At 48.2% G+C, this 23,455-nt stretch overlaps 1 protein-coding gene across 1 annotated transcript; it reads left to right on the forward strand.

The window, feature by feature from the left end:
- Nucleotides 1-661: 661 nt before the first annotated feature.
- On the forward strand, nt 662-23,236 carry vclb (vinculin b). Its single transcript, XM_084670033.1, has 21 exons — nt 662-1,049; nt 8,742-8,812; nt 10,627-10,777; nt 11,334-11,442; nt 11,618-11,740; nt 11,875-12,035; nt 15,634-15,724; nt 15,828-15,975; nt 16,665-16,818; nt 17,020-17,195; nt 17,407-17,597; nt 18,072-18,271; nt 18,517-18,645; nt 18,750-18,899; nt 19,005-19,113; nt 19,377-19,679; nt 19,809-19,933; nt 20,186-20,371; nt 20,767-20,970; nt 21,075-21,179; nt 21,358-23,236. The coding sequence occupies exons 1-21, from the start codon at nt 882-884 to the stop codon at nt 21,502-21,504; spliced, it is 3,201 nt and encodes a 1,066-aa protein (XP_084526159.1). The 5' UTR covers nt 662-881; the 3' UTR covers nt 21,505-23,236.
- The last annotated feature ends 219 nt before the right edge of the window (nt 23,237-23,455 follow it).

The following is a 23,455-nucleotide window of genomic DNA, read 5'->3' on the forward strand; positions in this document are numbered from 1 at the left end:
TGGAATTTAAAATATGTGTATTGTAAAAGTGCTGAACGTTGACTAGTTACACCAAGCATTTCAACTAGTCTCTCTCCTGGTGGTCCAATTAAGTGAGTGAAGGCAAAAACTTATTTTTACGGAGGTTGTCATGACACAAAGTCTAACGTTAATAACTCCACAGCGGTGTAGCTGCAATATAGAAAGGTTGGCACATTGCTGCTTGATTGTTTGGGTTATTTTATTGTTCAATGACTTAAAGCAAGTTTTAAGTTCCCTCGAGAAAATGTGGACAATAATGAAAAAGGGTTCGTTTTGCGCGTTCAAGATCAGACCCGAAGGAATAAGCTAAATACATACAGTGGTTACAATAGCCTACATAAATATCACGACTTTATCCGCCTAAGTTTCTCAACTCGTCAAACAATGCGTAACCCCGATGTATTTACATATGCCTACTCCGTCTTCTTGCGAGTTGGAATTCACTCACTACTGAAGAGCCCATATTTCCCTTTTTAGGGCATGAGAATGTATTACGTAATTTAGGGAGCACTCGAGTCTCTAGCAAACCCGACTATGTGGAAAGGCGGAGCATAATGGAGCAGAGTAGCATTCACTTGTGCCAATCGCTGTAGCGATGGCATGCACGCCATTTCTCCAATTGGTCAGAAGGCGGACATCATTTTCATTGAGGTTTAGGTTGCTCACTGATTGCAAGCTGCGGTTGGATGTTCTCACGTTGATGGTTTCAAGGGGAGTAGTTGTAGTCTTCCCGGAGAGTAAAACTGTCCTGGGACAACCATTGGAATTATCGTAGACTTTGTAGAAGAACCAAAAAGCGGGAGAACTTTATAATTAGACGGCATTTCTTGTATTCCTGGATTGCGGACTCACATTTCACGATGCCGGTCTTTCACACAAAGACGATAGAAAGTATCCTAGAGCCAGTGGCTCAGCAGATATCCCATCTGGTGATAATGCACGAAGAAGGTGAAGTTGACGGAAAAGCAATTCCAGATCTCACGGCTCCCGTGGCTGCTGTGCAGGCGGCTGTCAGCAATCTTGTTCGGGTAGGCCAAAGTGTTTTACAGCTAAGTCTAAAAAGAGTGCTCTAGCGTTGCCGGATAGCCTACCTGTCGCTATCTGTCCCAAACAATTTACTACTCTGTTGAATTTTGCTTTGACTGTTCCAACGGCAAACTTTATTTTACTAGCTTGTGTAGTTGGAAAACAGACTTCGTAGTTAAAAGACTGCAATGTGTCAACATTTCTTTCATTTGGGAAAAGAGAGCAGTGACGCCCTTTTCCCCTTGAAATATTCCCTCCCCCCGGAGTCGCTGTAGCAGAGCCAATTGATTGCTTTCTCTTGTGTGGAAGAAGACACTTTCGTCTCTATGCTTATAGATTCAATGTATCCACAAGTTAAACAACGGAATTATGAATGCGATGCATTTTAAAACTTACCTGATAACTTGTCAAACCATCACACTACCTTAATTAATTTGATAGGCCTACTGTTTGAAGGCCTTTGATTCATGTCATTTTCTCTGAACTCGCTGTAAACATTTGTGAGCATGTCCATCATGTAATGTACGTGACAAAAATATAACTACTTTCCTACGATGCTGTTGTGGGATATTTGAGCAAACCTTCCACATCAGATGACTACAACGAGCAAGTCTTTTGGCTGTTTGTCTAATGATGGCCAAATATAGCATCAGATTGAATTAGTAAATAGTATTTGTGTTCTCTATCCTGCCATACAGGAAATTACAGAGCGTTTCCTTATGACATTTCTCACGGATTGTGGTTTCCAAAAAAGAGAACTGAAACTGTGAAATTTAGATTTAGAATATCTGTTTTTAGGACAGGTCCTTTGTGTGGCTTTAAGTGGTTGATCAGTTTGCTGGAGAAAATAATCCCTGACAGTTGTTGGAGATAAATATGGACAAATTGAACTGCTATCTCCCCCCTTGCAAATAAATGCCTAGTTTAACCCAGTTGGTTACCAAACCTGGCCATAAATCTAGGGCTATTGACATGAATTATTTCGGGGGGTTTTCTTTTCCCACTCTAGAACCCACTTTTGTGCCTAAAAGAGACAAGTTACTCTGCTGTTTGGATTGTTCATATCCCCACACCCACCAGACTTCCTTCCTGTGGGGAAGATTTGAGTTTTTCCAAAAGGATGAGAATCTGTTTTCTTGTTTTAGGAAGGATAGGGCTACCTAGTAGTTTGCAGCTGTGCTGCATTGCGGCAGTTGTTGTTGATCATTGGATGATAACAATATTCATAAATATTTTAGCTTTCAGACCAGAAGGAAATCTGGTCAAATCAGATCAAAATCAGACTTAAGTTTATTTTGTTTGGTAGTGAATCTCAGATGAGGTCTCAGAAGAATTATTACATTTACATGACAAACTGGAATAATTTCCTGTTGCACCAGAAACATTAGCCAACCAACTCTGCAATGAAGAATTGTGTGTCTACTGGGGTTGAGACATGGCTCATGTTAGATTCAAGTCATAAACCTACTCCTAGATTTGTGGTCTTGAAGGGTTAGCAAGCAGGGTTAGCAAGCAGGGTCTTCTGCATCATAACTCATGTCTTTAGCTGCTAAATAAGCATAATTGCTCCCCTGCAGACATTTTACATTGTCATTTAGCAGACGCTCTTATCCAGAGCAACTTACAGTAAGTACAGGGACATTCCCCGGGGGCAAGTAGGGTGAAGTGCCTTGCCCAAGGAAGCAACGTCATTATTGCACGGCCGGGAATCAAACTGGCAACCTTCTGATTAATAGCCCGATTCCCTAACCGCTCAGCCATCTGACCCTCAAGACATGTTGAGCAGAGGCTAAGCCAGGCTAAGCTATTCACCTCGTCTGTTCTCCCAAGAAAACCACAGGTTGCACAGACTTGTAGACCACAGGCTGCTTGTCAATGTAATGAAAACTTCCTACAATTTCCTGAACCAGCTGACTACAAAGTTTAACTGTTCTAGTATTGTTGACCATAGTATTGCGTAACTAATCTTCCTCGTTATTCAGCACATCTCATCAAAGCATTTCTAATGTTCTGGTGTTCGGTAAAGGTCTGGTTGAATGACCTTAATTATTCAATGGTAAATCAAGTGTCTTGTGAAACATTTAAATTGAGGGTTAATCTTATTATTTCGGATGCATGATGATCAAAAGGGCAGTGCTTGTAATGGTCCAAGATGTTCCCGGCTGATCCAGAAGACTATCTGACCACATACAGCCGCCACTTCTTTTTATTGACATGGAGAGAGCTCTATGGTTGGTTGGTACATAGTCTAATTAATGGCAGGCTATTACAAAGAAAAGGTTACTGTGGTTAGACAACCAAGAGGACCTTAAACCAAAAGCGAAGATTTACTTTTCGAATCTGCAATAAAGGGAAACAAATGTGTCCTTAAGCACTTTTAAAGTGAAGTGGTTTAAACTCTTACAAAAGAAAAGGCTTCCTATTACCTGTTTATACAGTTTCCTGTCATTTATCCAGGGAAATTATGTCATGCAGCTTGCCATTAGAACGGAACATTCCAAGGTTGCATTGTGATATGGTAATGATGCATGGTGTCTGCTTCACAAGCGAGCCCAAGACTTGGGGCTCACGAAACAATTTTTATCGCGTGGAGTCGTTAATGGATTCATTTGATCTGCAGTATTGAGCCTCTTGATTCTGTCATCGATCGGATGAAACGTAGCATTGTTAGGGGAGTGTGTGTGTGTGTGTTTCAGATGGATGAGGAAACGCTGGGAGCCAAGTTGTGAAGGCCTGGCGTAGCCTGGAGGACACAGAGCAGCTGTTAGCACTCTGCTGCAGGGGGGAGGGAGGTCCGGGCAGCGATGACAAGGCCTCACTTCCTCCCACCCCCTGGCCGGCCATGATCATGAGCGATAGATAGCCGTAGCCCTCGAGCCGAAGCCAGAGCCAGACGTATCAGACAGCACGCAGGTCAGAGTACTGCTTCTGTGCCTCGCTTAAGCTTCTGGCCTCGAATTATCGTGGGGTCATGAGGAAGAAGAACATGAGCCTTTATTTTATTTTTTTTGAGCAAACTGCACGGCGGATTTCTCCCACACTGTCTGTGAAAAAGATCCTTGTTCTTCATCCTTCTAAGGAGGGAGAAGTCTTTTGGAGACACTGCTGTGCATCAGAGGCATGTGCCCCTGCTGCGATATGAGTCCCCCGCCCCCCTCCGGTCCATCCAAGGAAGCCGTTTGATTTGTGTGTCTCATCACCAGAGGCACACAGTGTTACACTTCCTTAACTATATGAATAAAACACGTTTGACAGTTGCGGCAGGAAGATACACTCTGCCATATCTGCTGATCTCCACTGGTCTCTTCCTACTGTCAGCGCTCTCTATGATTGCTCACACGCCACTTGATGCCACTTCCAAGACAACACTGGCCGGGGAAAAGGCTTCAGCGGCGGCCCATTGATCAGGACACTAGGGCCTGTTCCCGTAAGAGACCACTAAAAGAAGGAGCCAGGGCCATGTGTGAAAGGCAGGCTGTGTCTGTGCCCTCTCACAGCCATTGAATGTGGGCCTTTCCTGTCTCTGCAGAGCGATGGCTTGATGTCGACAAAGCCCTGTCTGTTTGCCCAGCCCGGCCACTCTATCTAGCGACTTTACACTCCATCTAGCGACTTCACAACACAGTGTTTCACTGCCGCTCCTGGCAGCCCCCCAAAAATATAAATAATAATACAAGAGAGAGAAGTGTAAACTTTTCCACAGCGGAGCAGGCTGGTATGTGATCTGGCCGGCTGTACATCAGTGTGGTATGTGACAGGGTACTGCCACAGTAATACTAAACAGTGACCCAGGAGGGAGGGGGGGGCGTCATGGATGACATCAGAAATATTGATATCCACCTTTTTTGGTTGTAGAGGAGGCCGTTTGGGCTGTGGCTGAGGGAAGGTTGGTTTATCGCCGCCTGGTATAGGACTGCAGCTGGATGTACCGACCTGCCACGCCCTGAAACTATCATGAATAGAGGCTACACAGTGCAGTTCACTGAGAAGGTGTCAAAGCACATACAGGAGTGGTAGGAGAGAGAGAGAGAGAGAGAGAGAGAGAGAGAGAGAGAGAGAGAGAGAGAGAGAGAGAGAGAGAGAGAGAGAGAGAGAGAGAGAGAGAGAGAGAGAGAGAGAGAGAGAGAGAGAGAGAGAGAGAGAGAGAGAGAGAGAGAGAGAGAGAGAGAGAGAGAGAGAGAGAGAGAGAGAGAGAGAGAGAGAGAGAGAGAGAGAGAGAGAGAGAGAGAGAGAGAGAGAGAGAGAGAGAGAGAGAGAGAGAGAGAGAGAGAGAGAGAGAGAGAGAGAGAGAGAGAGAGACCATACATATCCCAGATTAGACCTTACTCGTCAATACACTCCTTGACGTTCTTATGGGCAAACTATAGTATCTCATTTTATATATCCCTGTCACATACATCCCCTTATATAGTTACAAGTTATCATTTAGAGTTTGCTGTGACCATTTGCCTCACGCAGGAAGTACCCTACATTAGTTTGTTCCTTGATTAGTCTGACTTCCTGTTCGCTTTCATCCGTTTTGTAAACAGAAGCTGAGAGAATTTTTTTTATCATAATACTCACAATATACGCACAAGTGAGAGACAGTCTTGTAGATAGGCCATCCTCGCTCGCCCACCCTGGCGTGAGGAGATAGTGTTGTGGGAAGGTGTCTGTGGAGTCTGGGATGTGGAGATAATAGTCATGAATGTGAAAGGACATGCTTTATGACGATGACGATGATGATGATGAAGACCTTAGTTTGAACAGAGTGTGCTGTGGGGGAATGTGCTGAACAGTGTGTGTGTGTGTGTGTGTGTGTGTGTGAGAGAGAGAGGGAGAGAGGGAGAGAGGGAGGGAGGGAGGGAGGGAGGGAGAGGGGGGGAGGGGGGAGGGGGGGGGGAGGGGGGAGGGGGGGGGGAGGGGGGAGGGGGAGGGGGAGGGAGGGAGGGAGGGAGGGAGAGAGGGAATAAAGAAGTGCATGGCTTGACAACAACAGTTATAAATGCGCTGTCACCGTCCTATTTATACCGTTGGTTGTTTGGATCCAGGCTGAGTCTGTTGTTGAACATTAGACTAGACTACAGGAAGGACCTTCTATGGGGAGGAGCTGACACGGAACACAGGATGAACCGTATGTTTTACCATTTAGAGGCTAATCTTCACTTTGTGCCGGATTCCTCTGTGCCTGAAAACTGTTCTCTGGGAGACAAACGCGACTGTTTGTGAAACATGTGCAGACGAAGCTCTGCTGAATGTGTCCCCCTTTCAAAGAGACTCTGGTGACCACTGAGTTCCAGACAACGTTTTGTAACCTGTTCCCCCCTCAAGTCTGCACCCTACTCTTTAAACACAGTCCTGCCTGAACAGGATAGCGTTGTTAGGACATTTCCTCCAAAGTCAGATTGATAGCTAATAGATTAAAAATCCAAACTAATGTTGTCTGTGGGTTAACATGCCAACAATTGATTCTAGGCTTACAACAACCTCCACCACGGTGGTTCAACATATTAGATCCAGACTTGTCTCCTCTGGTCCGGATTCCTCGTCCCAGACACAAGTTCTTAATCTGACTGATCTTCTGACTGAGTGCGGTTGTTCCTCATCTCCAGTTCATACATGGTAACTGGAGACCAGACATCAGTGTCTTATTAATCAGTGGTGATCATGTAAGATTAACGCCAGGGGGGGGAAGAAAGTCTGACAGTGTAACCATGTAGTCTAGCATTTTTTAGGAGGGTATCTGTGGCCAAATTCTTTTTTGGAATTCAAATGAACGACCTCTCTATGCTTCCCCTCCCCCCCTTCCCCCACACCTCTGTTCTAGCTGTGACTCTTTATCTCCAGGCTCTCTCTGGCTCCTCTCCCCTGTCCTCTCCCACCCCCTTGCCCTTTAGTTGAACGCCCCTGGAACGTTTCAGTCGGTCGTTTTTGGCTTTTGTTCACTGCCACTCCGGGGTGGAATGCCAGGGTGGCGTATGTAGGCTGTCTCCTGGACCTAGAGATGTGGTCTGCCTCAGCCAAGCTCCAGTTTTAGCTTGGCACAACCTTTTGTGTCTAATTTATGACCAGTCCGCCCCCCCCCTGACTCCTAGGAGAGGGAGGAGAAGTTCTCTTGGCCCACACAGACTCAAGTCAGCCCTGAGGAATAACTGCCTCCATTTGAACACATATAGAAGTTGTGACCCCTCGTTCAGCTCAACACTAAGTGTGCATTCTGTACCAACTAGAATGAACATGTAACTTGTCTGCATTGTGACAGTATGAAAAAGGGTTGAATTAAATGCTGGCCAAAATACACACACAGCCTAACCTGCATAGATGCTAGGTTGTTCCGTGAGAATAGTGTAACAAGTGAAGTCGGGCAGCTTGTATAACTGGGTACGCTAAGGACGTGTTAACACTTGCTGAACTGGATCATGTTCAGGAAGTGAATAAGATGATGGAGCAAGGGGCTCCTGGGGATGGAGGTGGGTTAACTGTCCCCACAGACCCCTCCCCCCTCTGTGACGGTGGGTTAACTGTCCCCACAGACCCCCCCCCCTCTGTGACAGTGGGTTAACTGTCCCCACAGACCCCCCCCCTCTGTGACAGTGGGTTAACTGTCCCCACAGACCCCCCCCCCTCTGTGACAGTGGGTTAACTGTCCCCACAGACCCCCCCTCTGTGACAGTGGGTTAACTGTCCCCACAGACCCCCCCTCTGTGACAGTGGGTTAACTGTCCCCACAGACCCCCCCCCCCTGTGACAGTGGGTTAACTGTCCCCACAGACCCCCCCCCCTCTGTGACAGTGGGTTAACTGTCCCCACAGACCCCCCCTCTGTGACAGTGGGTTAACTGTCCCCACAGACCCCCCCCCCCTCTGTGACGGTGGGTTAACTGTCCCCACAGACCCCCCCCCCCCTCTGTGACAGTGGGTTAACTGTCCCCACAGACCCCCCCTCTGTGACAGTGGGTTAACTGTCCCCACAGACCCCCCCTCTGTGACAGTGGGTTAACTGTCCCCACAGACCCCCCCCCCTGTGACAGTGGGTTAACTGTCCCCACAGACCCCCCCCCCCCTCTGTGACAGTGGGTTAACTGTCCCCACAGACCCCCCCTCTGTGACAGTGGGTTAACTGTCCCCACAGACCCCCCCCCTGTGACAGTGGGTTAACTGTCCCCACAGACCCCCCCCCCCCTCTGTGACAGTGGGTTAACTGTCCCCACAGACCCCCCCTCTGTGACAGTGGGTTAACTGTCCCCACAGACCCCCCCCCCCTCTGTGACGGTGGGTTAACTGTCCCCACAGACCCCCCCTCTGTGGCCTTTTCCTTGCAATTGATTGTGGGACGTTTGTTGAACTTGGTGTGTGTGTGGTGTGTGGGTGAGCGATGTGTCCCAGCAGAGCTTAGGTCATCGTGGGGGAGGTGAGTCACGCTCTGGCTGCTTGACAGGGGAGGCGTTCAGCTGCTTTACACATTACTCTGCTTTCCTGGCTCCCCACCAGAGAGCTGTGTTGAGACAATGGCTCATCAATGGCCCGGTTAACAAGTACTGCTGCTGGGCTAGTGGGTCACATGACATGGTTAAAACAACCCTAACCCCGTCCTGTCTTCTGTCAAAATAGTATTCGTGAATGGTCTTTGATTCTAGCAGTATTAACCTGAGATGCTTTTTACCGGACAGGGTGTGTTCCTTTTGACTAATGAAACGCCCCTCTGCTCTGCTGTAGGTGGGGAAGGAGACTGTCCAGACCACAGAGGACCAAGTTATGAAAAGGGACATGGCACCAGCGTTCATCAAGTAAGCAACACTAGCCCTCCTCATCTGATCTGCCAAAACGTTCATCAGAAACATCCCAGTTCTATATTGCTGGATTGTAAGAATTAAATCACTTGGATGTGGGTCTCTTTCTCTCTCTCTGTGTCTCTCTGTGTCTCTCTCTCTCTCTCTCTCTCTCTCTCTCTCTCTCTCTCTCTCTCTCTCTCTCTCTCTCTCTCTCTCTCTCTCTCTCTCTCTGTGTCTCTCTGTGTCTCTCTCTCTCTCTCTCTCTCTCTCTCTGTGTCTCTCTGTGTGTCTCTCTCTCTCTCTCTCTCTCTCTCTCTCTCTCTCTCTCTCTCTCTCTGTGTCTCTCTGTGTGTCTCTCTCTCTCTCTGTGTCTCTCTCTCTCTCTCTCTCTCTCTCTCTGTGTCTCTCTGTGTGTCTCTCTCTCTCTCTCTCTCTCTCTCTCTCTCTCTCTCTCTCTCTCTCTGTGTCTCTCTGTGTGTCTCTCTCTCTCCATGTGCTGCAGTAATGGCTGTTTGTACCCAGGCAAAGGTCAGACATGGCATGTTAAGTGCCTCCGAGGTGCCCTGGCGTTTTATAAATACTGCTGATGGAGGCTCAGGCCTCCGGCCTCTTCCTCTCTGCCCAGGGAGGGGCTCCTCTTAAGGAGCAAGACAAACCCACACACACCTCCACAAGATCTGCTCGGACAGCTGTTCTCACTTAACCTCCGCACACGGTCCCAGCTGAAGACATGCTGTTAAAGTATGACTTTGACCATAAACGCTGACATCCAGTGTCTGGGTATCTGATGTAGCTAGGCTATATGTGTTTCACCACATCTACCCTTAGTTGCTTTGCGTTGAGGCTCCATGAGTCACAGATGGCCTACGTTGTGTCCGATAGCTGCAGGAGAGCTCCACCTTCGGATGTGAGTCACCAGCGCCCTCCCACCCCCTAACCTCAGTCTTATTAAAGAGTGAGGGGCAGGGGGGGGGGGGGGGGGCAAGGTCAGAGATGAAAGGGACTGGCAGGCGTAGGTCATCGGGCTTAACGCATGTGGCGCCTTGAAGTCACATGGTCACCTTGTCATCATCCATCAGCAGCACACGTGCTGGGATGAGTCTCCTTCACTAAATATAGGGTGGGGTGTGTGTGTGTCCTTCCAGTATGCATGCTTGGCTGCTCTCTCTTTATATGTACGGAGCACACACACACACACACACAAAGTACACACAATCCCTGTGTCATTCCCGGCACTCTAACCCTTAATAAAGGCACACACATTAGCGCACTCTGCCTCAGCGAGAACGGAAAGCAAGCTGCTCTCGTCTTGCCTTTCAGCATGTGGAAAATACTGATAATGTTCCCCCTGTTACCCAGGGCAACGATTGACCCCGCAGGCAATAGGAGGAAGTCAGGGTTCTGTGAGAAGTCTGTCAGTCGCTGGCCTGTCGCCTGTTTCTGTGCATCCTGGACTGAATACAGGAGTTATGTGGCTGAGCCCTCCGCTATGATATTGACCCTGGCTGCATTCTGCTGACTGTCAGTAATAGTCAATTCACTGTATCTCATCGTGGCACCCCTGAGGACATATCTCAGCGGCCTTAGTGGCCTGTTTGAAAGTTATTCTCATCTGCATGATTGGCACAGTGAAAAGAATCGAGGGCACCGATTATGAGACAGAAGTTGGCGCCAAGATTCCACCTTCTGCTCAGCAGTTATGTCATGTTCACTCCCACCTCTGGCTGAAGCATAGTGGCCGTCTGGCTTTTGCAGAGGTCATCAGCATGGCTATTGATCTGTCCACTGCCTTGTATCAGTCCCTGACCTCTGACCTCCTGCACACACAGGGTGGAGAACGCCTGCACCAAGCTGGTCCAGGCTGCGTCCATGCTGAAAGCCGACCCCTACTCCGTCCCCGCCCGCGATTACCTCATCGACGGCTCCCGGGGCATCCTATCCGGAACATCCGACCTGCTCCTGACCTTCGACGAGGCTGAGGTGGGTCTGACGCAAAAAACTCTCCAGTCCTCTTGGTCTCTCTCTCTCTCTCTCTCTCTCTCTCTCTCTCTCTCTCTGTCTCTCTCTGTCTCTCTATCTGTCTCTCTCTCTGTCTCTCTCTCTCTCTCTCTCTCTTTCTCACTGAGGTACCAGGTAGCTGAACCATCCATCAGCCTCCTCTCCCTGGAGAGGAGGGGGGGTCAATTAGAGTAGTGTGGGCTCCCATCCAGAGGGACATCAGGCCCCGAACCTGTCTGCTGCAGTCAGCACGAGTCAGCAGTCAGACAGCGTGCCACAGCAGCAACACAGGACAGTGGAAGGGGGGGGGGGGGTGGGTGGGTACACACACACACACACACACACACACACACACACACACACGGTACTGGGAGGGAAACACAGCTGTGGCCAAACAAGACAGTGAGCCTGGCAGGAATGCCAGCATCAGGGGCCTTTCCCATGAGTTTAATTACTGTCCCACTCGTTTGTCATCGCAATCATTTCATCATTCACGTGTTGTGCAACACGTCATTCACACCCTGTTCGCTCTCCGTAGGTCCGCAAAATCATCCGCGTGTGCAAGGGCATCCTGGAGTACCTGACTGTGGCCGAGGTGGTGGAGTCCATGGACGACCTGGTCACCTACACTAAGAACCTGGGCCCAGGTCAGTCCACACCTCCCCCAGCGTGGGCTCCTCTCTCCATCACCATCTCCATCTCTCCATGGGGCTCTGCCCGGGATGGACAGTGTTCAGATAGGCTAGTTGTTGTGTGTAGCGTCAGGATTCCCATGCTGGGGGTTGTGTGCCGTAACGTGTTATTCTCCGCGTGGCGGTGCAGGGATGACGAAAATGGCAAAGATGATCGACGAGCGGCAGCAGGAGTTGACCCACCAGGAGCACCGCGTCATGCTGGTCAACTCCATGAACACCGTCAAGGAGCTGCTTCCTGTTCTCATCTCAGGTACGCCTGCTCGCTTCCCCTTCCCCCAACGGGCTGCACCAGGGTTCGGTTTAAAACGGCTGCCCGTGTCAGAGACACACCGTGCCTGCTGAACAGACCGCTGTCTCTGTGTTTCCTCACACACACACACGCAGGAATCAAGATCTTCGTCACCACCAAGACATCTCAAAGCCACGGAGTAGAGGAGTCGCTGAAGAACCGCAACTTTACCTTTGAGAAGATGTCCGCCGAAATCAACGAGATCATCCGGGTGCTGCAGCTCACTTCCTGGGATGAGGACGCCTGGGCCAATAAGGTACGAGGCACACGCTCTGGCCCCGCCCCTCACCCGCATACACGTCCACCCTCGACAGCTGCTCTGTTCACAGAGGGTAGACGCTTTGCTTAGTCACTCCCTTAAACAGCGACCGTGGTTAAAGGGTTTGGTGGCTTTTCCCCCCCCCTCACATGGGGGGTTAGAGAGCTCTGAGCGTCTGGGCAAATGTTTCTGTCTTGTGATACACCGCTTACGCACTCCCAGAATGCACTGAGAGATACGGCCTGGACTGGCTACAGTGTGTTTATTGTTTTATAAACGTTTTTCCGGTCATGTGCTTAATTTGTGCCTGGGTGAGCCTATCTTCAGAAATGCCGACCGTTAAAGAAGATAAAAAAGACATTGTATGCCAGCTGTTTGTTTCTACTGCTTTAGAGCAGAACACAACTAAGTGGTTCTTTTTTTTCCAAATTAAGCAGGTATGCTTATGTCTATTATGTCCCTGCTGAGGAAATCACTTCAACTCACTTTGACACTTCGAACCTCCACTCACTGGCTAGCATGCTGTGCTGTTTCTCCCATCCACCCCCCACTGTCAGAATGACTTCCTGTTCTGTGCTCCCTCTTTTCCCTTGATCTTCTCCTTTCTGTTTGGCCTCAATTGGTTATGTCTGGATAAACATTGTGTATATTTTTCTTGTTTTGTTTTTTCTTTCTTGACCGTTCTTTCCTCCCCTCCCCCTGTAGAAGGTAAGCCTACCTGTGGGCCCATGATTGTCCAGTAGCATGTCTGGTAGATGTGTGTGCTGGTATGACAGTCTTGTGCCGTGCGTTGCCCTTGGGTGCTTTTGAATAGTTTAGCCAGCGTGAGATATCCTGTATATCTTTTAGTGCCAGGTATTTTATTTGAGCGATGCCATGTACCCAAAAGCCATGCTAATGGAATGACATGTTGGGGGAGCGTGCAAGTTTTGGATGCATTTGTAAAAAAAAAAATACATATATATGTGCAACAGTTTAACCAGTGTTTTATTTATTTTGTACGTCATGTAAGTCAGTTTTGGTATGTTTTGAAGTTTGACGTGACATAACATTAATGAACATGTCTGCATTCCTCCGATGCCAAACCACACTCCCAGTGAGGAGAAAGGATGTCTTTAGATGCCCGATGCATTGATGACGCCCTCACTGAGTCATCCGATATCGATTGAGCCTTTGACGTGAATCCCTATGGCTTTCTCTTATTTCCCCTCGCAGCAACAACATCTCCCTGATCTGTGCATGCCCTTCAGAGTCATAGGATAAGGGCAGGCAACTGAGTGAAATCCATGGATTCTAGAACTGGATGCTCCTATTGTTAATCAAACGTCCAGGCGTCAAGGAGGTCATCTCTCCAGTGGACCATCCACTCACAGATTGTGTCCATAAATGTTGCATCATTTATGACCTGTCGCCTAACACGATCCTCCGTACGATTCCCTAGCAGCCTGTGTGTGCAGTATGTCCGGGGGTCCACTCTGTATTTATCAGATACATTACATTTAGTCATTTAGCAGGCGCTCTTATCCAGAGCGACTTACAGTAAGTACAGGGACATTCCCCCCGAGGCAAGTAGGGTGAAGTGCCTTGCCCAAGGACACGGCGTCATTTGCTTTGGCACAGCGGGGAATCGATCCGGCAACCGTCTGATTGCCGGATCGATTACTAGCCCGACTCCCTCACCGCTCAGCCATCTGACTCCGGACTGGTCAGAGGTTTGACTTCCTTGCTGTTTGCCCACCTCGCTAGACTCCTCCCCCTTCTCTGGCTGCTTTCGTGTTACATATTCAAAGGAAGCAGCAGTCAGACTATGAATCAGCAGCCAGGCAGCGCTGACGCACACAGCAGCACCACGCTTTGTCAGTTCACACCTGTTTTCTTCCTGTCGTCTGCCGTTTCCTCCTTACGGTGGGTGTGGCTTTCAAGAGAGTCAGAGATATCAGACAAACAAACATGTTGGTTGTTTGCTCTATTATTTGACCAGATCCCTTTTTGTAAAGATATCTTTTTTGATCGCCTTTCTGCTGTATTGTGATAGCTGTGGTTACAGAGAAACAGGAAATGTAGGGAATAGAGAGAGGGGATGTGGTGGCTGGCCTAGGTTGGACATCTATATTAAAGAAACATTGTCATCCAGCATTGTACAATGCTCAAATGTCCTCATTTGAAATTGTACAATGTCTGCCTACCATGTTAATTCAAAATATTGAGATATAAAAATATATATTAGTTATAAGATATTTTAGCTTTCAGCCAATGTGTTTGTTTGTCTGCTACTTTTGATTCCCCGTGTTTTGTCTTGCATTGTACAGTGTTTTGAGTCTGTAGATGCAGTAAAAGAGTCTTGTAGATACAGTAAAAGAGAGTAAAACCGTTTTTATCTGACAGATATTTATTTGACACTCACGTAGAAGGGTATCTGTCAGAAGAGAACTGGCGTGTGGCTTTTATTATACCACGGAAGAACAGCATCACTTTACAACTCTACCATCCACTCCCTCCCCCCCCCCCCCCCGGGGGCGGCCTATGTAAACCCTGCTTTGTTTACATTACATTTAGCAGACGCTCTTATCCAGAGCGACTTACAGTAAGTACAGGGACATTCCCCTCGAGGCAAGTAAGGTGAAGTACCTCGCCCAAGTACACAGTCATTTTGCACAGCCGGTTATATTGAACCGGCAACCTTCTGATTAATAGCCCGATTCCCTAACTGCTCACCCATCTGACTCCCTGTTCCAGTGAGTCATCGCCAAAGTGAAGCTGCTTGAATCGTATTGTCTCTCGTTCTGCTCGGGGCAAGATACATGGAGTCAGATGGCTGAGCGGTGAGGGAGTCGGGCTAGTAATCAGAAGGTTGCTGGATCGATTCCCCGCTGTGCCAAATTACGTTGTGTCCTTGGGCAAGGCACTTCACCCTACTTGCCTCGGGGGGAATGTCCCTGTACTTACTGTAAGTCGATCTGGATAAGAGCGTCTGCTAAATGTAAATGTAAATGTAAAGATACAATGGAGGCAACATGGGGTTGGGTGGTGTGAAGAAGTGATGCCCAAACTGACAGTGGAAGGAAGTTGAAACAGCATGCGCTGTCGGTTGCGCCTGCTGAATGTTTGCTGCTCTGCACATTTGAGATGCACAGACTGTGTGTCGCCGCTTCTTTTGGAGCGTCGCTGTGGTTATGGTAATGACTTGGACCGAGAGTTTTTCCCGGCAGCATGATCCGACGGGACGCATCGGAGGCCTTTAGTGATGATGACACGTTTGCATTACTCCTGTGTGTGTTTCTGCTGAGGTCAATACTATGAGTCACCCCTCCCCCCCATTCCCAAACACGGACATTCTGGTATGACATCACCCTTCCGACCACCTGTTAGAGCATCTGTCTGGCTTACTCATTACTTACCATGATGTAAAAGATCAAATGATTAACCTTACAAGGATTTCATTTTAACACTTACAATAAAAGGGAAATTATTTCATAGAGCATGTATTAAAAAAATGAAGAAACGTATCCATTCAATAGTTACAAACATACTTTTTCCATTTGCTGGTATACTAATATCAATGTATTTGTCATGTTATTTCACCCCCCCATTGAAGGACACTGAGGCCATGAAGAGGGCTCTTGCTCTGATCGACTCCAAGATAACTCAGGCCAAGAACTGGCTCAGGGACCCCAACGCCCAAGCAGGTACCAAAGACAGACAAGTCCCTCACATACCCAGATGCAGAACCCTTCCGCTCTGGTTCGTGTGTAACGCCTTCCGTGTCCTGTGTGCGTGTCCTGTTCCTAGGGGACGCAGGAGAGCAGGCCATCCGCCAGATCCTGGACGAGGCTGGGAAGGTAGGAGAGCTGTGTGCAGGGAAGGAACGCAGAGACATCCTGGGCACAGCCAAGACCCTGGGTCAGATGACCGACCAGGTGTCTGAGATCAGAGCCAGGTACGACACACACACATCTCTCTACACATCCCTGGACCAACCCAGACGTCTCACGATACCGTCCACTGTTTCCTGAGAAGGATAGCTTCCAGTATTCAGAAGCTACATGTGCCATAGGATATGATTTCCTTTGGTAATCTGATCAGGAAATGTTCCCTTGTACGGTGGCATCCATCTGTATGATGGTGGGGAAGTATAAGGTGGTAATCGTATTGTAAAGTTATTACTAAAGAAACTCTTAATAAGTGTTTCACTTTTGCCGCAGACACAGGGTTACTCTAGATTAAAAGCAGATGTTTGGTATTAATCCATAATCTGCTTTAACCCCTGCTCAGAAAACTGGGAGTGGCCACCAAGCCTTGTCTGGAACTTGAGACGTGGAGATTAAAGTATCTGTTATTATTACATGGGAGGAGGGCAGGAGGAAAACAATCACTCTCCCGGCAGACAACGGCAGCGTTGTCGGCTATTTTACAAGATCACATTAGCATCGCTGCATCACTAATCCGATTCTCAAGGGGATGATCCCCTTTACACATGTTGGTACACTGAGGGCATTCTGAGGAAGATATTGTTGTGCGGTGCTCCGGGGAAGATGTTGTTGTGCGGTGCTCCGGGGAAGATGTTGTTGTGCGGTGCTCCGGGGAAGATGTTGATGTGCGGTCTTCCGGGGTATCTGCTCTTTCCAGAGGTCAGGGGACGTCTCCGGCCGCCATGCAGAAAGCCCAGCAGGTGTCCCAGGGTCTGGACGTACTCACGGGAAAGGTGGAGAACGCCGCCCGCAAACTGGAGGCCATGACCAACTCCAAACAGGCCATTGCCAAAAGAATGGACGCCGCGCAGGTGTGCAGTCTTCCCAGCCCCGGCCGTCTGCTGGTCTGGGTTGAAATATGTCACGAGTAGACCTAGTGAAGGAGCTATACTCGAACCCTAGTGAAGGAGCATACTCGAACTAGTGAAGGAGAGATCGTATCTGATTGAGCTCCTTGAGGGCCAAGTGGTCGGTGTTATTGAGAATGTTGTTCTTGGCCCGTCCCCCTGCAGAACTGGCTGGCGGATCCCAACGGTGGTCCGGAAGGAGAGGAGAACATCAAGGGCCTTCTGACTGAGGCCAGGAAGATCGCTGACATGTGTGAAGACCCCAAGGAGAGGGAGGACATCCTGCGCTCCATCGGAGAGATAGCCGCCCTCACCGCCAAGCTCTCTGAGCTGAGGAGACAGTGAGTAGTGCGGCACTATGTATTCACGTGTTACCTGTTGACTAGAACCTTCTTTCATGGTTGCTAATAATAGATTACCTTGTGGCTCGGTAAGGACGCAATTTCCACTTCTTGTTTTACTTCTGCTTTCTTCTCGCTTGATCTCCTCTGTTACGGTTAAGACCCTCAGATACCACATTTCTGACGTTTGTCTACTCCCTCGCTTTTCCAGGGGCAAAGGTGACACGCCAGAGGCCAGGGCTTTGGCCAAGCAGATCGCCACGGCCCTGCAGAACTTGCAGTCCAAGACCAGCAAGGCGGTGGCCAACAGCAGACCTGCTAAAGCAGCCGTCCACCTGGAGGGAAAGATAGAGCAGGCACAGCGCTGGATAGACAACCCCACAATAGACGACAGTGGAGTGGGTGAGTCTGGACACTTTTTGGTCCCCGCCCTCTATCACTTCTCCTTCTCTGACCACACCAGACACCCAGACAGCAGATCGGTTTGCATGTCTGCTTTCTTTTGTTGGTATTTTCTATTATTTGCTTCTGCTGTACATTCCACAAACCCTCACCCTGCCTCATCCTTTGCCTTCTGGGTTGGCTGGTCTTCTCAAAAGCCTGGATATCTTCTCACAAGTCATATTGTTGGTAACGGAGCCCCAAGCTCTGACACAAGGCCCTGCTGTTCTGAGGATCTATGGTCCCTAGTCTCTGCAGAGTTGAAAACATCAGTCTGGGAGGCTCTGATATTATTAGCTGCTTCCAACTCACAACTGCCCCTCAACCATGTTCTGAGCTTTGTCTGTCTGTCTGTCTGTCTGTCTGTGTTTATGTGTGTGTGTTCCTGTGTGTTTGTGTGTGTGATTGTGTGTGTGTACACGTGTGTATCTCCAGGTCAGGCAGCCATCCGGGGGCTGGTAGCGGAGGGCCGCAGGTTGGCTAACGCCCTGCCCGGCCCATACCGCCAGGAGATGCATGGGAGGTGCGAGCTGGTGGAGCAGCTGATGGCCCAGCTGGCAGACCTGGCCGCCCGGGGCGAGGGCGACTCCCCGCAGGCGCGTGCCGTGGCTCAACAGCTCCAGGAGGCCTTGAAAGTAAGACGGCTCACGTTCACTGTCACCATCACACGCTCGAGACTCGTTTAAGATCCATTAAGACTCGGATACTCACCCTGGAGCTCCCCCTGCTGGTGGATGACTCCCACTCCAGTCTGCCTGCTAGTCATGATGTCGGTAGACATCGGATCCATAACTTGATATTTTGTCATCCATATCCAACAATTATATATATCCTTTGTCAGATTTACTATCGACTAAAAACATGTGTACGGTCTTTGCAGGACCTCAAAGGGAAAATGCAGGAGGCCATGACCCAGGAGGTTTCTGATATCTTTAGCGACACGACGACGCCCATCAAACTATTGGCTGTAGCTGCCACGGCCCCCCATGATGCGCCCAACAGGGATGAGGTGAGCTCATTATCTTCCCTATTCCACCAACAGGACACATTACATGACAATAACAATTGATCGTTTTTCCGATGGCTGTATTAAATTGTCATACTGCCATTCAGGTGTTTGATGAGAGGGCTGCCAACTTTGAGAACCACGCTAACAAGCTTGGAGCCACTGCAGAGAAGGCTGCTGCCGTGGGAACAGCCAATAGGAGCACAGTGGAGGGGATCCAGGCATCTGTCAAGTCAACAAGAGACTTGACACCACAGGTACGGTACAGTTTTACACCTAAATGTGGTTCGTTGTGGGTTTTCTGTAACTCTTTGTGCTTAGTTGCTTCCTGTTGATGGGGATTTCTCTTTTTTTTTTTCTAGGTTGTCTCCGCTGCTCGTATTCTACTGAGAAACCCTGGCAACCAAGCTGCGTATGAGCACTTTGAAACCATGAAGAACCAGTGGATCGACAATGTTGAGAAGATGACAGGTAGAATAATGGTACCCCTCAGCCAGTACACACATACTTCACTCAAGTAGAATTACATGATCATTTTTTCAGACTTTTTTTTCCAAAATATTTTTTCAACCTTTCAAAATATATATTTTGGGGGGGAACTTTTGAAGAAAATCTATTCTACTGAGTGAAAGATGTGTATACCTTTGCCATCTCTGCCCACAACTGACCATGTGGCCATTCTGAACGCTCTGACAGTACAACCTGATACTAACCTGGCCTGTGTCCTGGTCTAGGTTTGGTGGATGAAGCCATTGACACCAAGTCCCTGCTGGACGCTTCCGAGGACGCCATCAAGAAGGACCTGGACAAATGCCGCGTGGCCATGGCAAACCACCAGCCCCAGATGCTGGTAGCCGGTGCCACTAGCATCGCCCGGCGTGCCAACCGCATCCTTCTGGTGGCCAAACGGGAAGTGGAGAACTCCGAAGACCCCAAGTTCAGGGAGGTTGTGAAGGCCGCCTCTGATGAACTGAGCAGGACCATCTCTCCCATGGTGATGAACGCCAAGGCCGTGGCCGGGAACATCAAGGATCCAAGTACGCCACTGTTACTCCTCACACACACACACCAATCAGCTCAGTTCACTTGTTAAATCGAGTTTGTTTTCTAGAGCAGTAAGACATATGGATCCAAGCAGCATCTCACTGCTTCTCTGTGGCGTTCAGGTCTGCAGAAGGGCTTCCTGGACTCGGGCTACACCATCCTGGGTGCCGTGGCCAAGGTGAGGGAGGCCTTCCAGCCCCAGGAGCCTGACTTCCCACCTCCTCCTCCTGACCTGGAGCAGCTTCAGGTGAGTCCACAGCTGCTCTCCCCAATAGCAGGTCTCCAGTCACCCGCTTGGTCTCCACAAGCCATGTTCATAAGTAGTAGTAGTAGTAGCTTCTATCGTCATTCAAACATATACTGGTACAGTACATGATGGACATTTCTCCAGGACCATGAACGATACATAAAAACACTTAAGCGACCACACATCTACGTAGACCTAAACACTATGTTAGCCCGAAAGTGACTCACCCTGAGGTTGTGCGTGCACCGCCAGGTCAACGACGAGCCCGCCCCTCCCAAGCCTCCTCTTCCCGAGGGCGAGGTCCCCCCTCCACGACCCCCTCCTCCAGAGGAGAAGGACGAGGAGTTCCCCGAGCAGAAGGCCGGGGAGGTGGTGAGCGAGGCCATGATGGTGGCTGCCAGGCAGCTCCACGAAGAGGCTCGCAAATGGTCCAGCAAGGTGGGACACGACGTTGGATCATTCAGACCAGTGGTTCTCAAACCTTTTACATCCTGTACCACCTCGGAAAATATTTGACTCTCCAAGTACCACCATTGTGACGTTAAAAAAACAGTAGTGTAAGCCTACCCTATTGAGCTATACACAGTTCATGCAGTAACGATCGTGGATGTTTGAATGCGCCACTACCCCGGGAACAGTGAGGTAGTAGCGCGTTCCAACATTTATTTTCAATTGCATTTCAATTATATCATGGTTACGGTATTTAAATATTTCTGAGATTCCTCCGCATACCACTGGTGGTACGAGTACCATAGTTTGAGAACCACTGATTGAGACAACACTCCGCCCATTTTTTGTCTACATGTGAGGTAACTTTTTGTGTGGTCTTGTAGGGTAACGACATCATCGGGGCGGCCAAGCGCATGGCCTTGCTCATGGCGGAGATGTCCCGCCTGGTGCGTGGCGGCAGTGGAAACAAGCGCGCCCTCATCCAGTGTGCCAAGGACATTGCCAAGGCGTCTGACGAGGTCACACGACTGGCCAAGGAGGTGGCTAAGCAGTGCACCGACAAGCGCATCCGGACCAACCTACTCCAGGTGAGAGACCTACTTATCTGTTATCTGCACCTACAGATGTGAGAGTTCTTAGTTGATGATGAAACGCAGAGTATTTGCATTTCATTCTATTTTGCTTGGTTCAGGTGTGTGAGCGCATCCCTACCATAAGTACCCAGCTCAAGATCCTGTCCACAGTGAAGGCTACCATGTTGGGTCGTACCAACATCAGCGAGGAGGAGTCCGAGCAGGTGAGAACCGCAGGGCAGTCGTACCTGCTGGGAAACGAGTGTCACTGTCAACATCCAAGTCACAAACATAATAAGAAATTGTATTTAAAGGCGCCTTTTTTGGCACTCAAGGACACCGTACAGAGGTATATAACACGACCGTATCCACCTCACTCCCTGACCTTGTTCTGCCCTCCAGGCTACAGAGATGTTGGTCCACAACGCCCAGAACTTGATGCAGTCTGTGAAGGAGACAGTGCGGGAGGCTGAGGCTGCTTCCATTAAGATCCGGACGGATGCTGGCTTCACCCTCCACTGGATCAGGAAGACCCCTTGGTACCAGTAAGGCGGTTTGCTCTCTGCTGACTAAGGCACATCCTTTCGCATGGGCGAAGCGAATTTGGAACAGTAGATTGTCGGGACACGTAGATATTAATTCCAGTATGTAGTGACAGAATCCCCTCATACACAATTTGGGTCAAAGGAGTGAATACACTATTTACTATTTACTAAGTGACCCCACACCCTGTCTATAAATCGAGGCAGGCCAAGTTGATTTTTAAAGAAGGGACTACCCAATGCAACTTCCAATTATTTAGTTTCTTATTGGGAAAATGTGTTTTCTAATGTGTGTAAAGAATGTGTTTTTAGAGCTTATTGTGACAAATACCAGGTTTATATATATATATATTTTGATTGAGAGGTTTTTCATATCAAGAAGGGTTGATGATTGTTGGTCACTTCTAGACTGTCTCTGTTAAATTTGACAATTAAGATTTTCTTGGAAGATGTCGTTTTATATGTCTGTGTACTGGTCCTTGATGTCATATTCTGCTAGCATTGACCGTTGCAAGACTGATGAGCTTATCTACTCAAAAGGAGTTTCCAAAAGTATATGCTAAGATCTACACGCAAAATGTATTCACCGATATCATGTCTATTTACACAATGCCATGTTTTAGAAACGGAAACACTGTTAGCCTCTTGGGTTATATTTTAGTGAAATGTTTTTGTAGTATGCTGCCAAAGAGTTTAATCCACTATTAACTTCGCAATATGGTTTCTTATTTTGATTATGGTATATCAGAACTCATAGGCAAATGTAAGGGCTAGCTAATCATACACGAGTAGTGATATTTGATAGTGAAACTTCTAGCAAATCATCTTCCAACATTTTCACGATGTTGCAAAGAGATTACATGTAAACGATAGATAACATGAGGCTAAGTTAGCCTGGTGCTTTAAATTACATAACTCATCTGAGAAACAGCAAGCTAGACCAGACCGTGTTTTACCTGAATACTGTCTCATGGTGTTGTGATGTGCTAAACCAATGTTGAGATGAATACCGTAAGGCTTTTAAGGTTACGTACAGGCTGTATGTGGTAAAATGGTTCAAAAGAATGTTGTTTTCTATATGTTAATCTGATCTCAAACACGTGTATTTTGCATCTAGAACATACACTAAACATAACAGCACAAAGTTGGTACAATATGCAATCTAAAAATGTCTGTTGTGTGTTTGAGTAAGAACAGAAGTTTGCAAGTGTGTATGATATTACGACCCTATAAAAACATCTGATGTGCCTTTGGAGAAAATACTTTAAATAAATGTTTTGTTTTTCCATTTACAGAAACTTATGTTTTGTATCATGTACAAGTTGCATCATGATTTTGTCCAGAAACATGTTTGTTATATTTAATATGATTCTTAGGCAAGTGACGTTACCTGCATCTTTCAGTCTTGTATCTCACACAGGGTGTGGGAAACAGGCTGTATTTTGTGTTGTTATATCTCCATTTCAGAAGAAACCTTGAAACCGGGCTGAGAGCGCACCCGAGCAGGTGGGATGCGTGGGGAAGAACAAAATAAACTCCCTGATGCACGAGAAAACAAGAGCAACCCTTTTTTTTATACTTCTGTTTCAATTGCACTGTATAATATATGCTGGGGCAGGGACAGATAACCAGCTGGACTTCGTGAACCAGCCCAATGTTGCGGGTAGGGAAACATAGACAGCCCCAGAGCTCTGTACTTGTTGATTTACAACTGCTGCATTAAAGCTGATATTATCGGACCTCTGCGACTTTCTAGAACACACATTTGTGTCATTAAAAACCATCATTACATATTGGATTAGACACAAAGATTTTTAAATCCTTCAGTCCAACCCTGCTTCTTGGCATTATTCACATTTTGTAATAAAGCATTTTCATAACACCAAGTGGTACCATCTGTTATTGAAACATGTTAGGTGTGGCCCTTGCAACGCGAGTATGCCTGGCCAATCGCAGAT

The sequence above is a fragment of the Hypomesus nipponensis genome, chromosome 13 (genome assembly GCF_054491055.1).
Source record: "Hypomesus nipponensis isolate SF chromosome 13, ASM5449105v1, whole genome shotgun sequence".
Lineage (NCBI taxonomy): Eukaryota > Metazoa > Chordata > Actinopteri > Osmeriformes > Osmeridae > Hypomesus > Hypomesus nipponensis.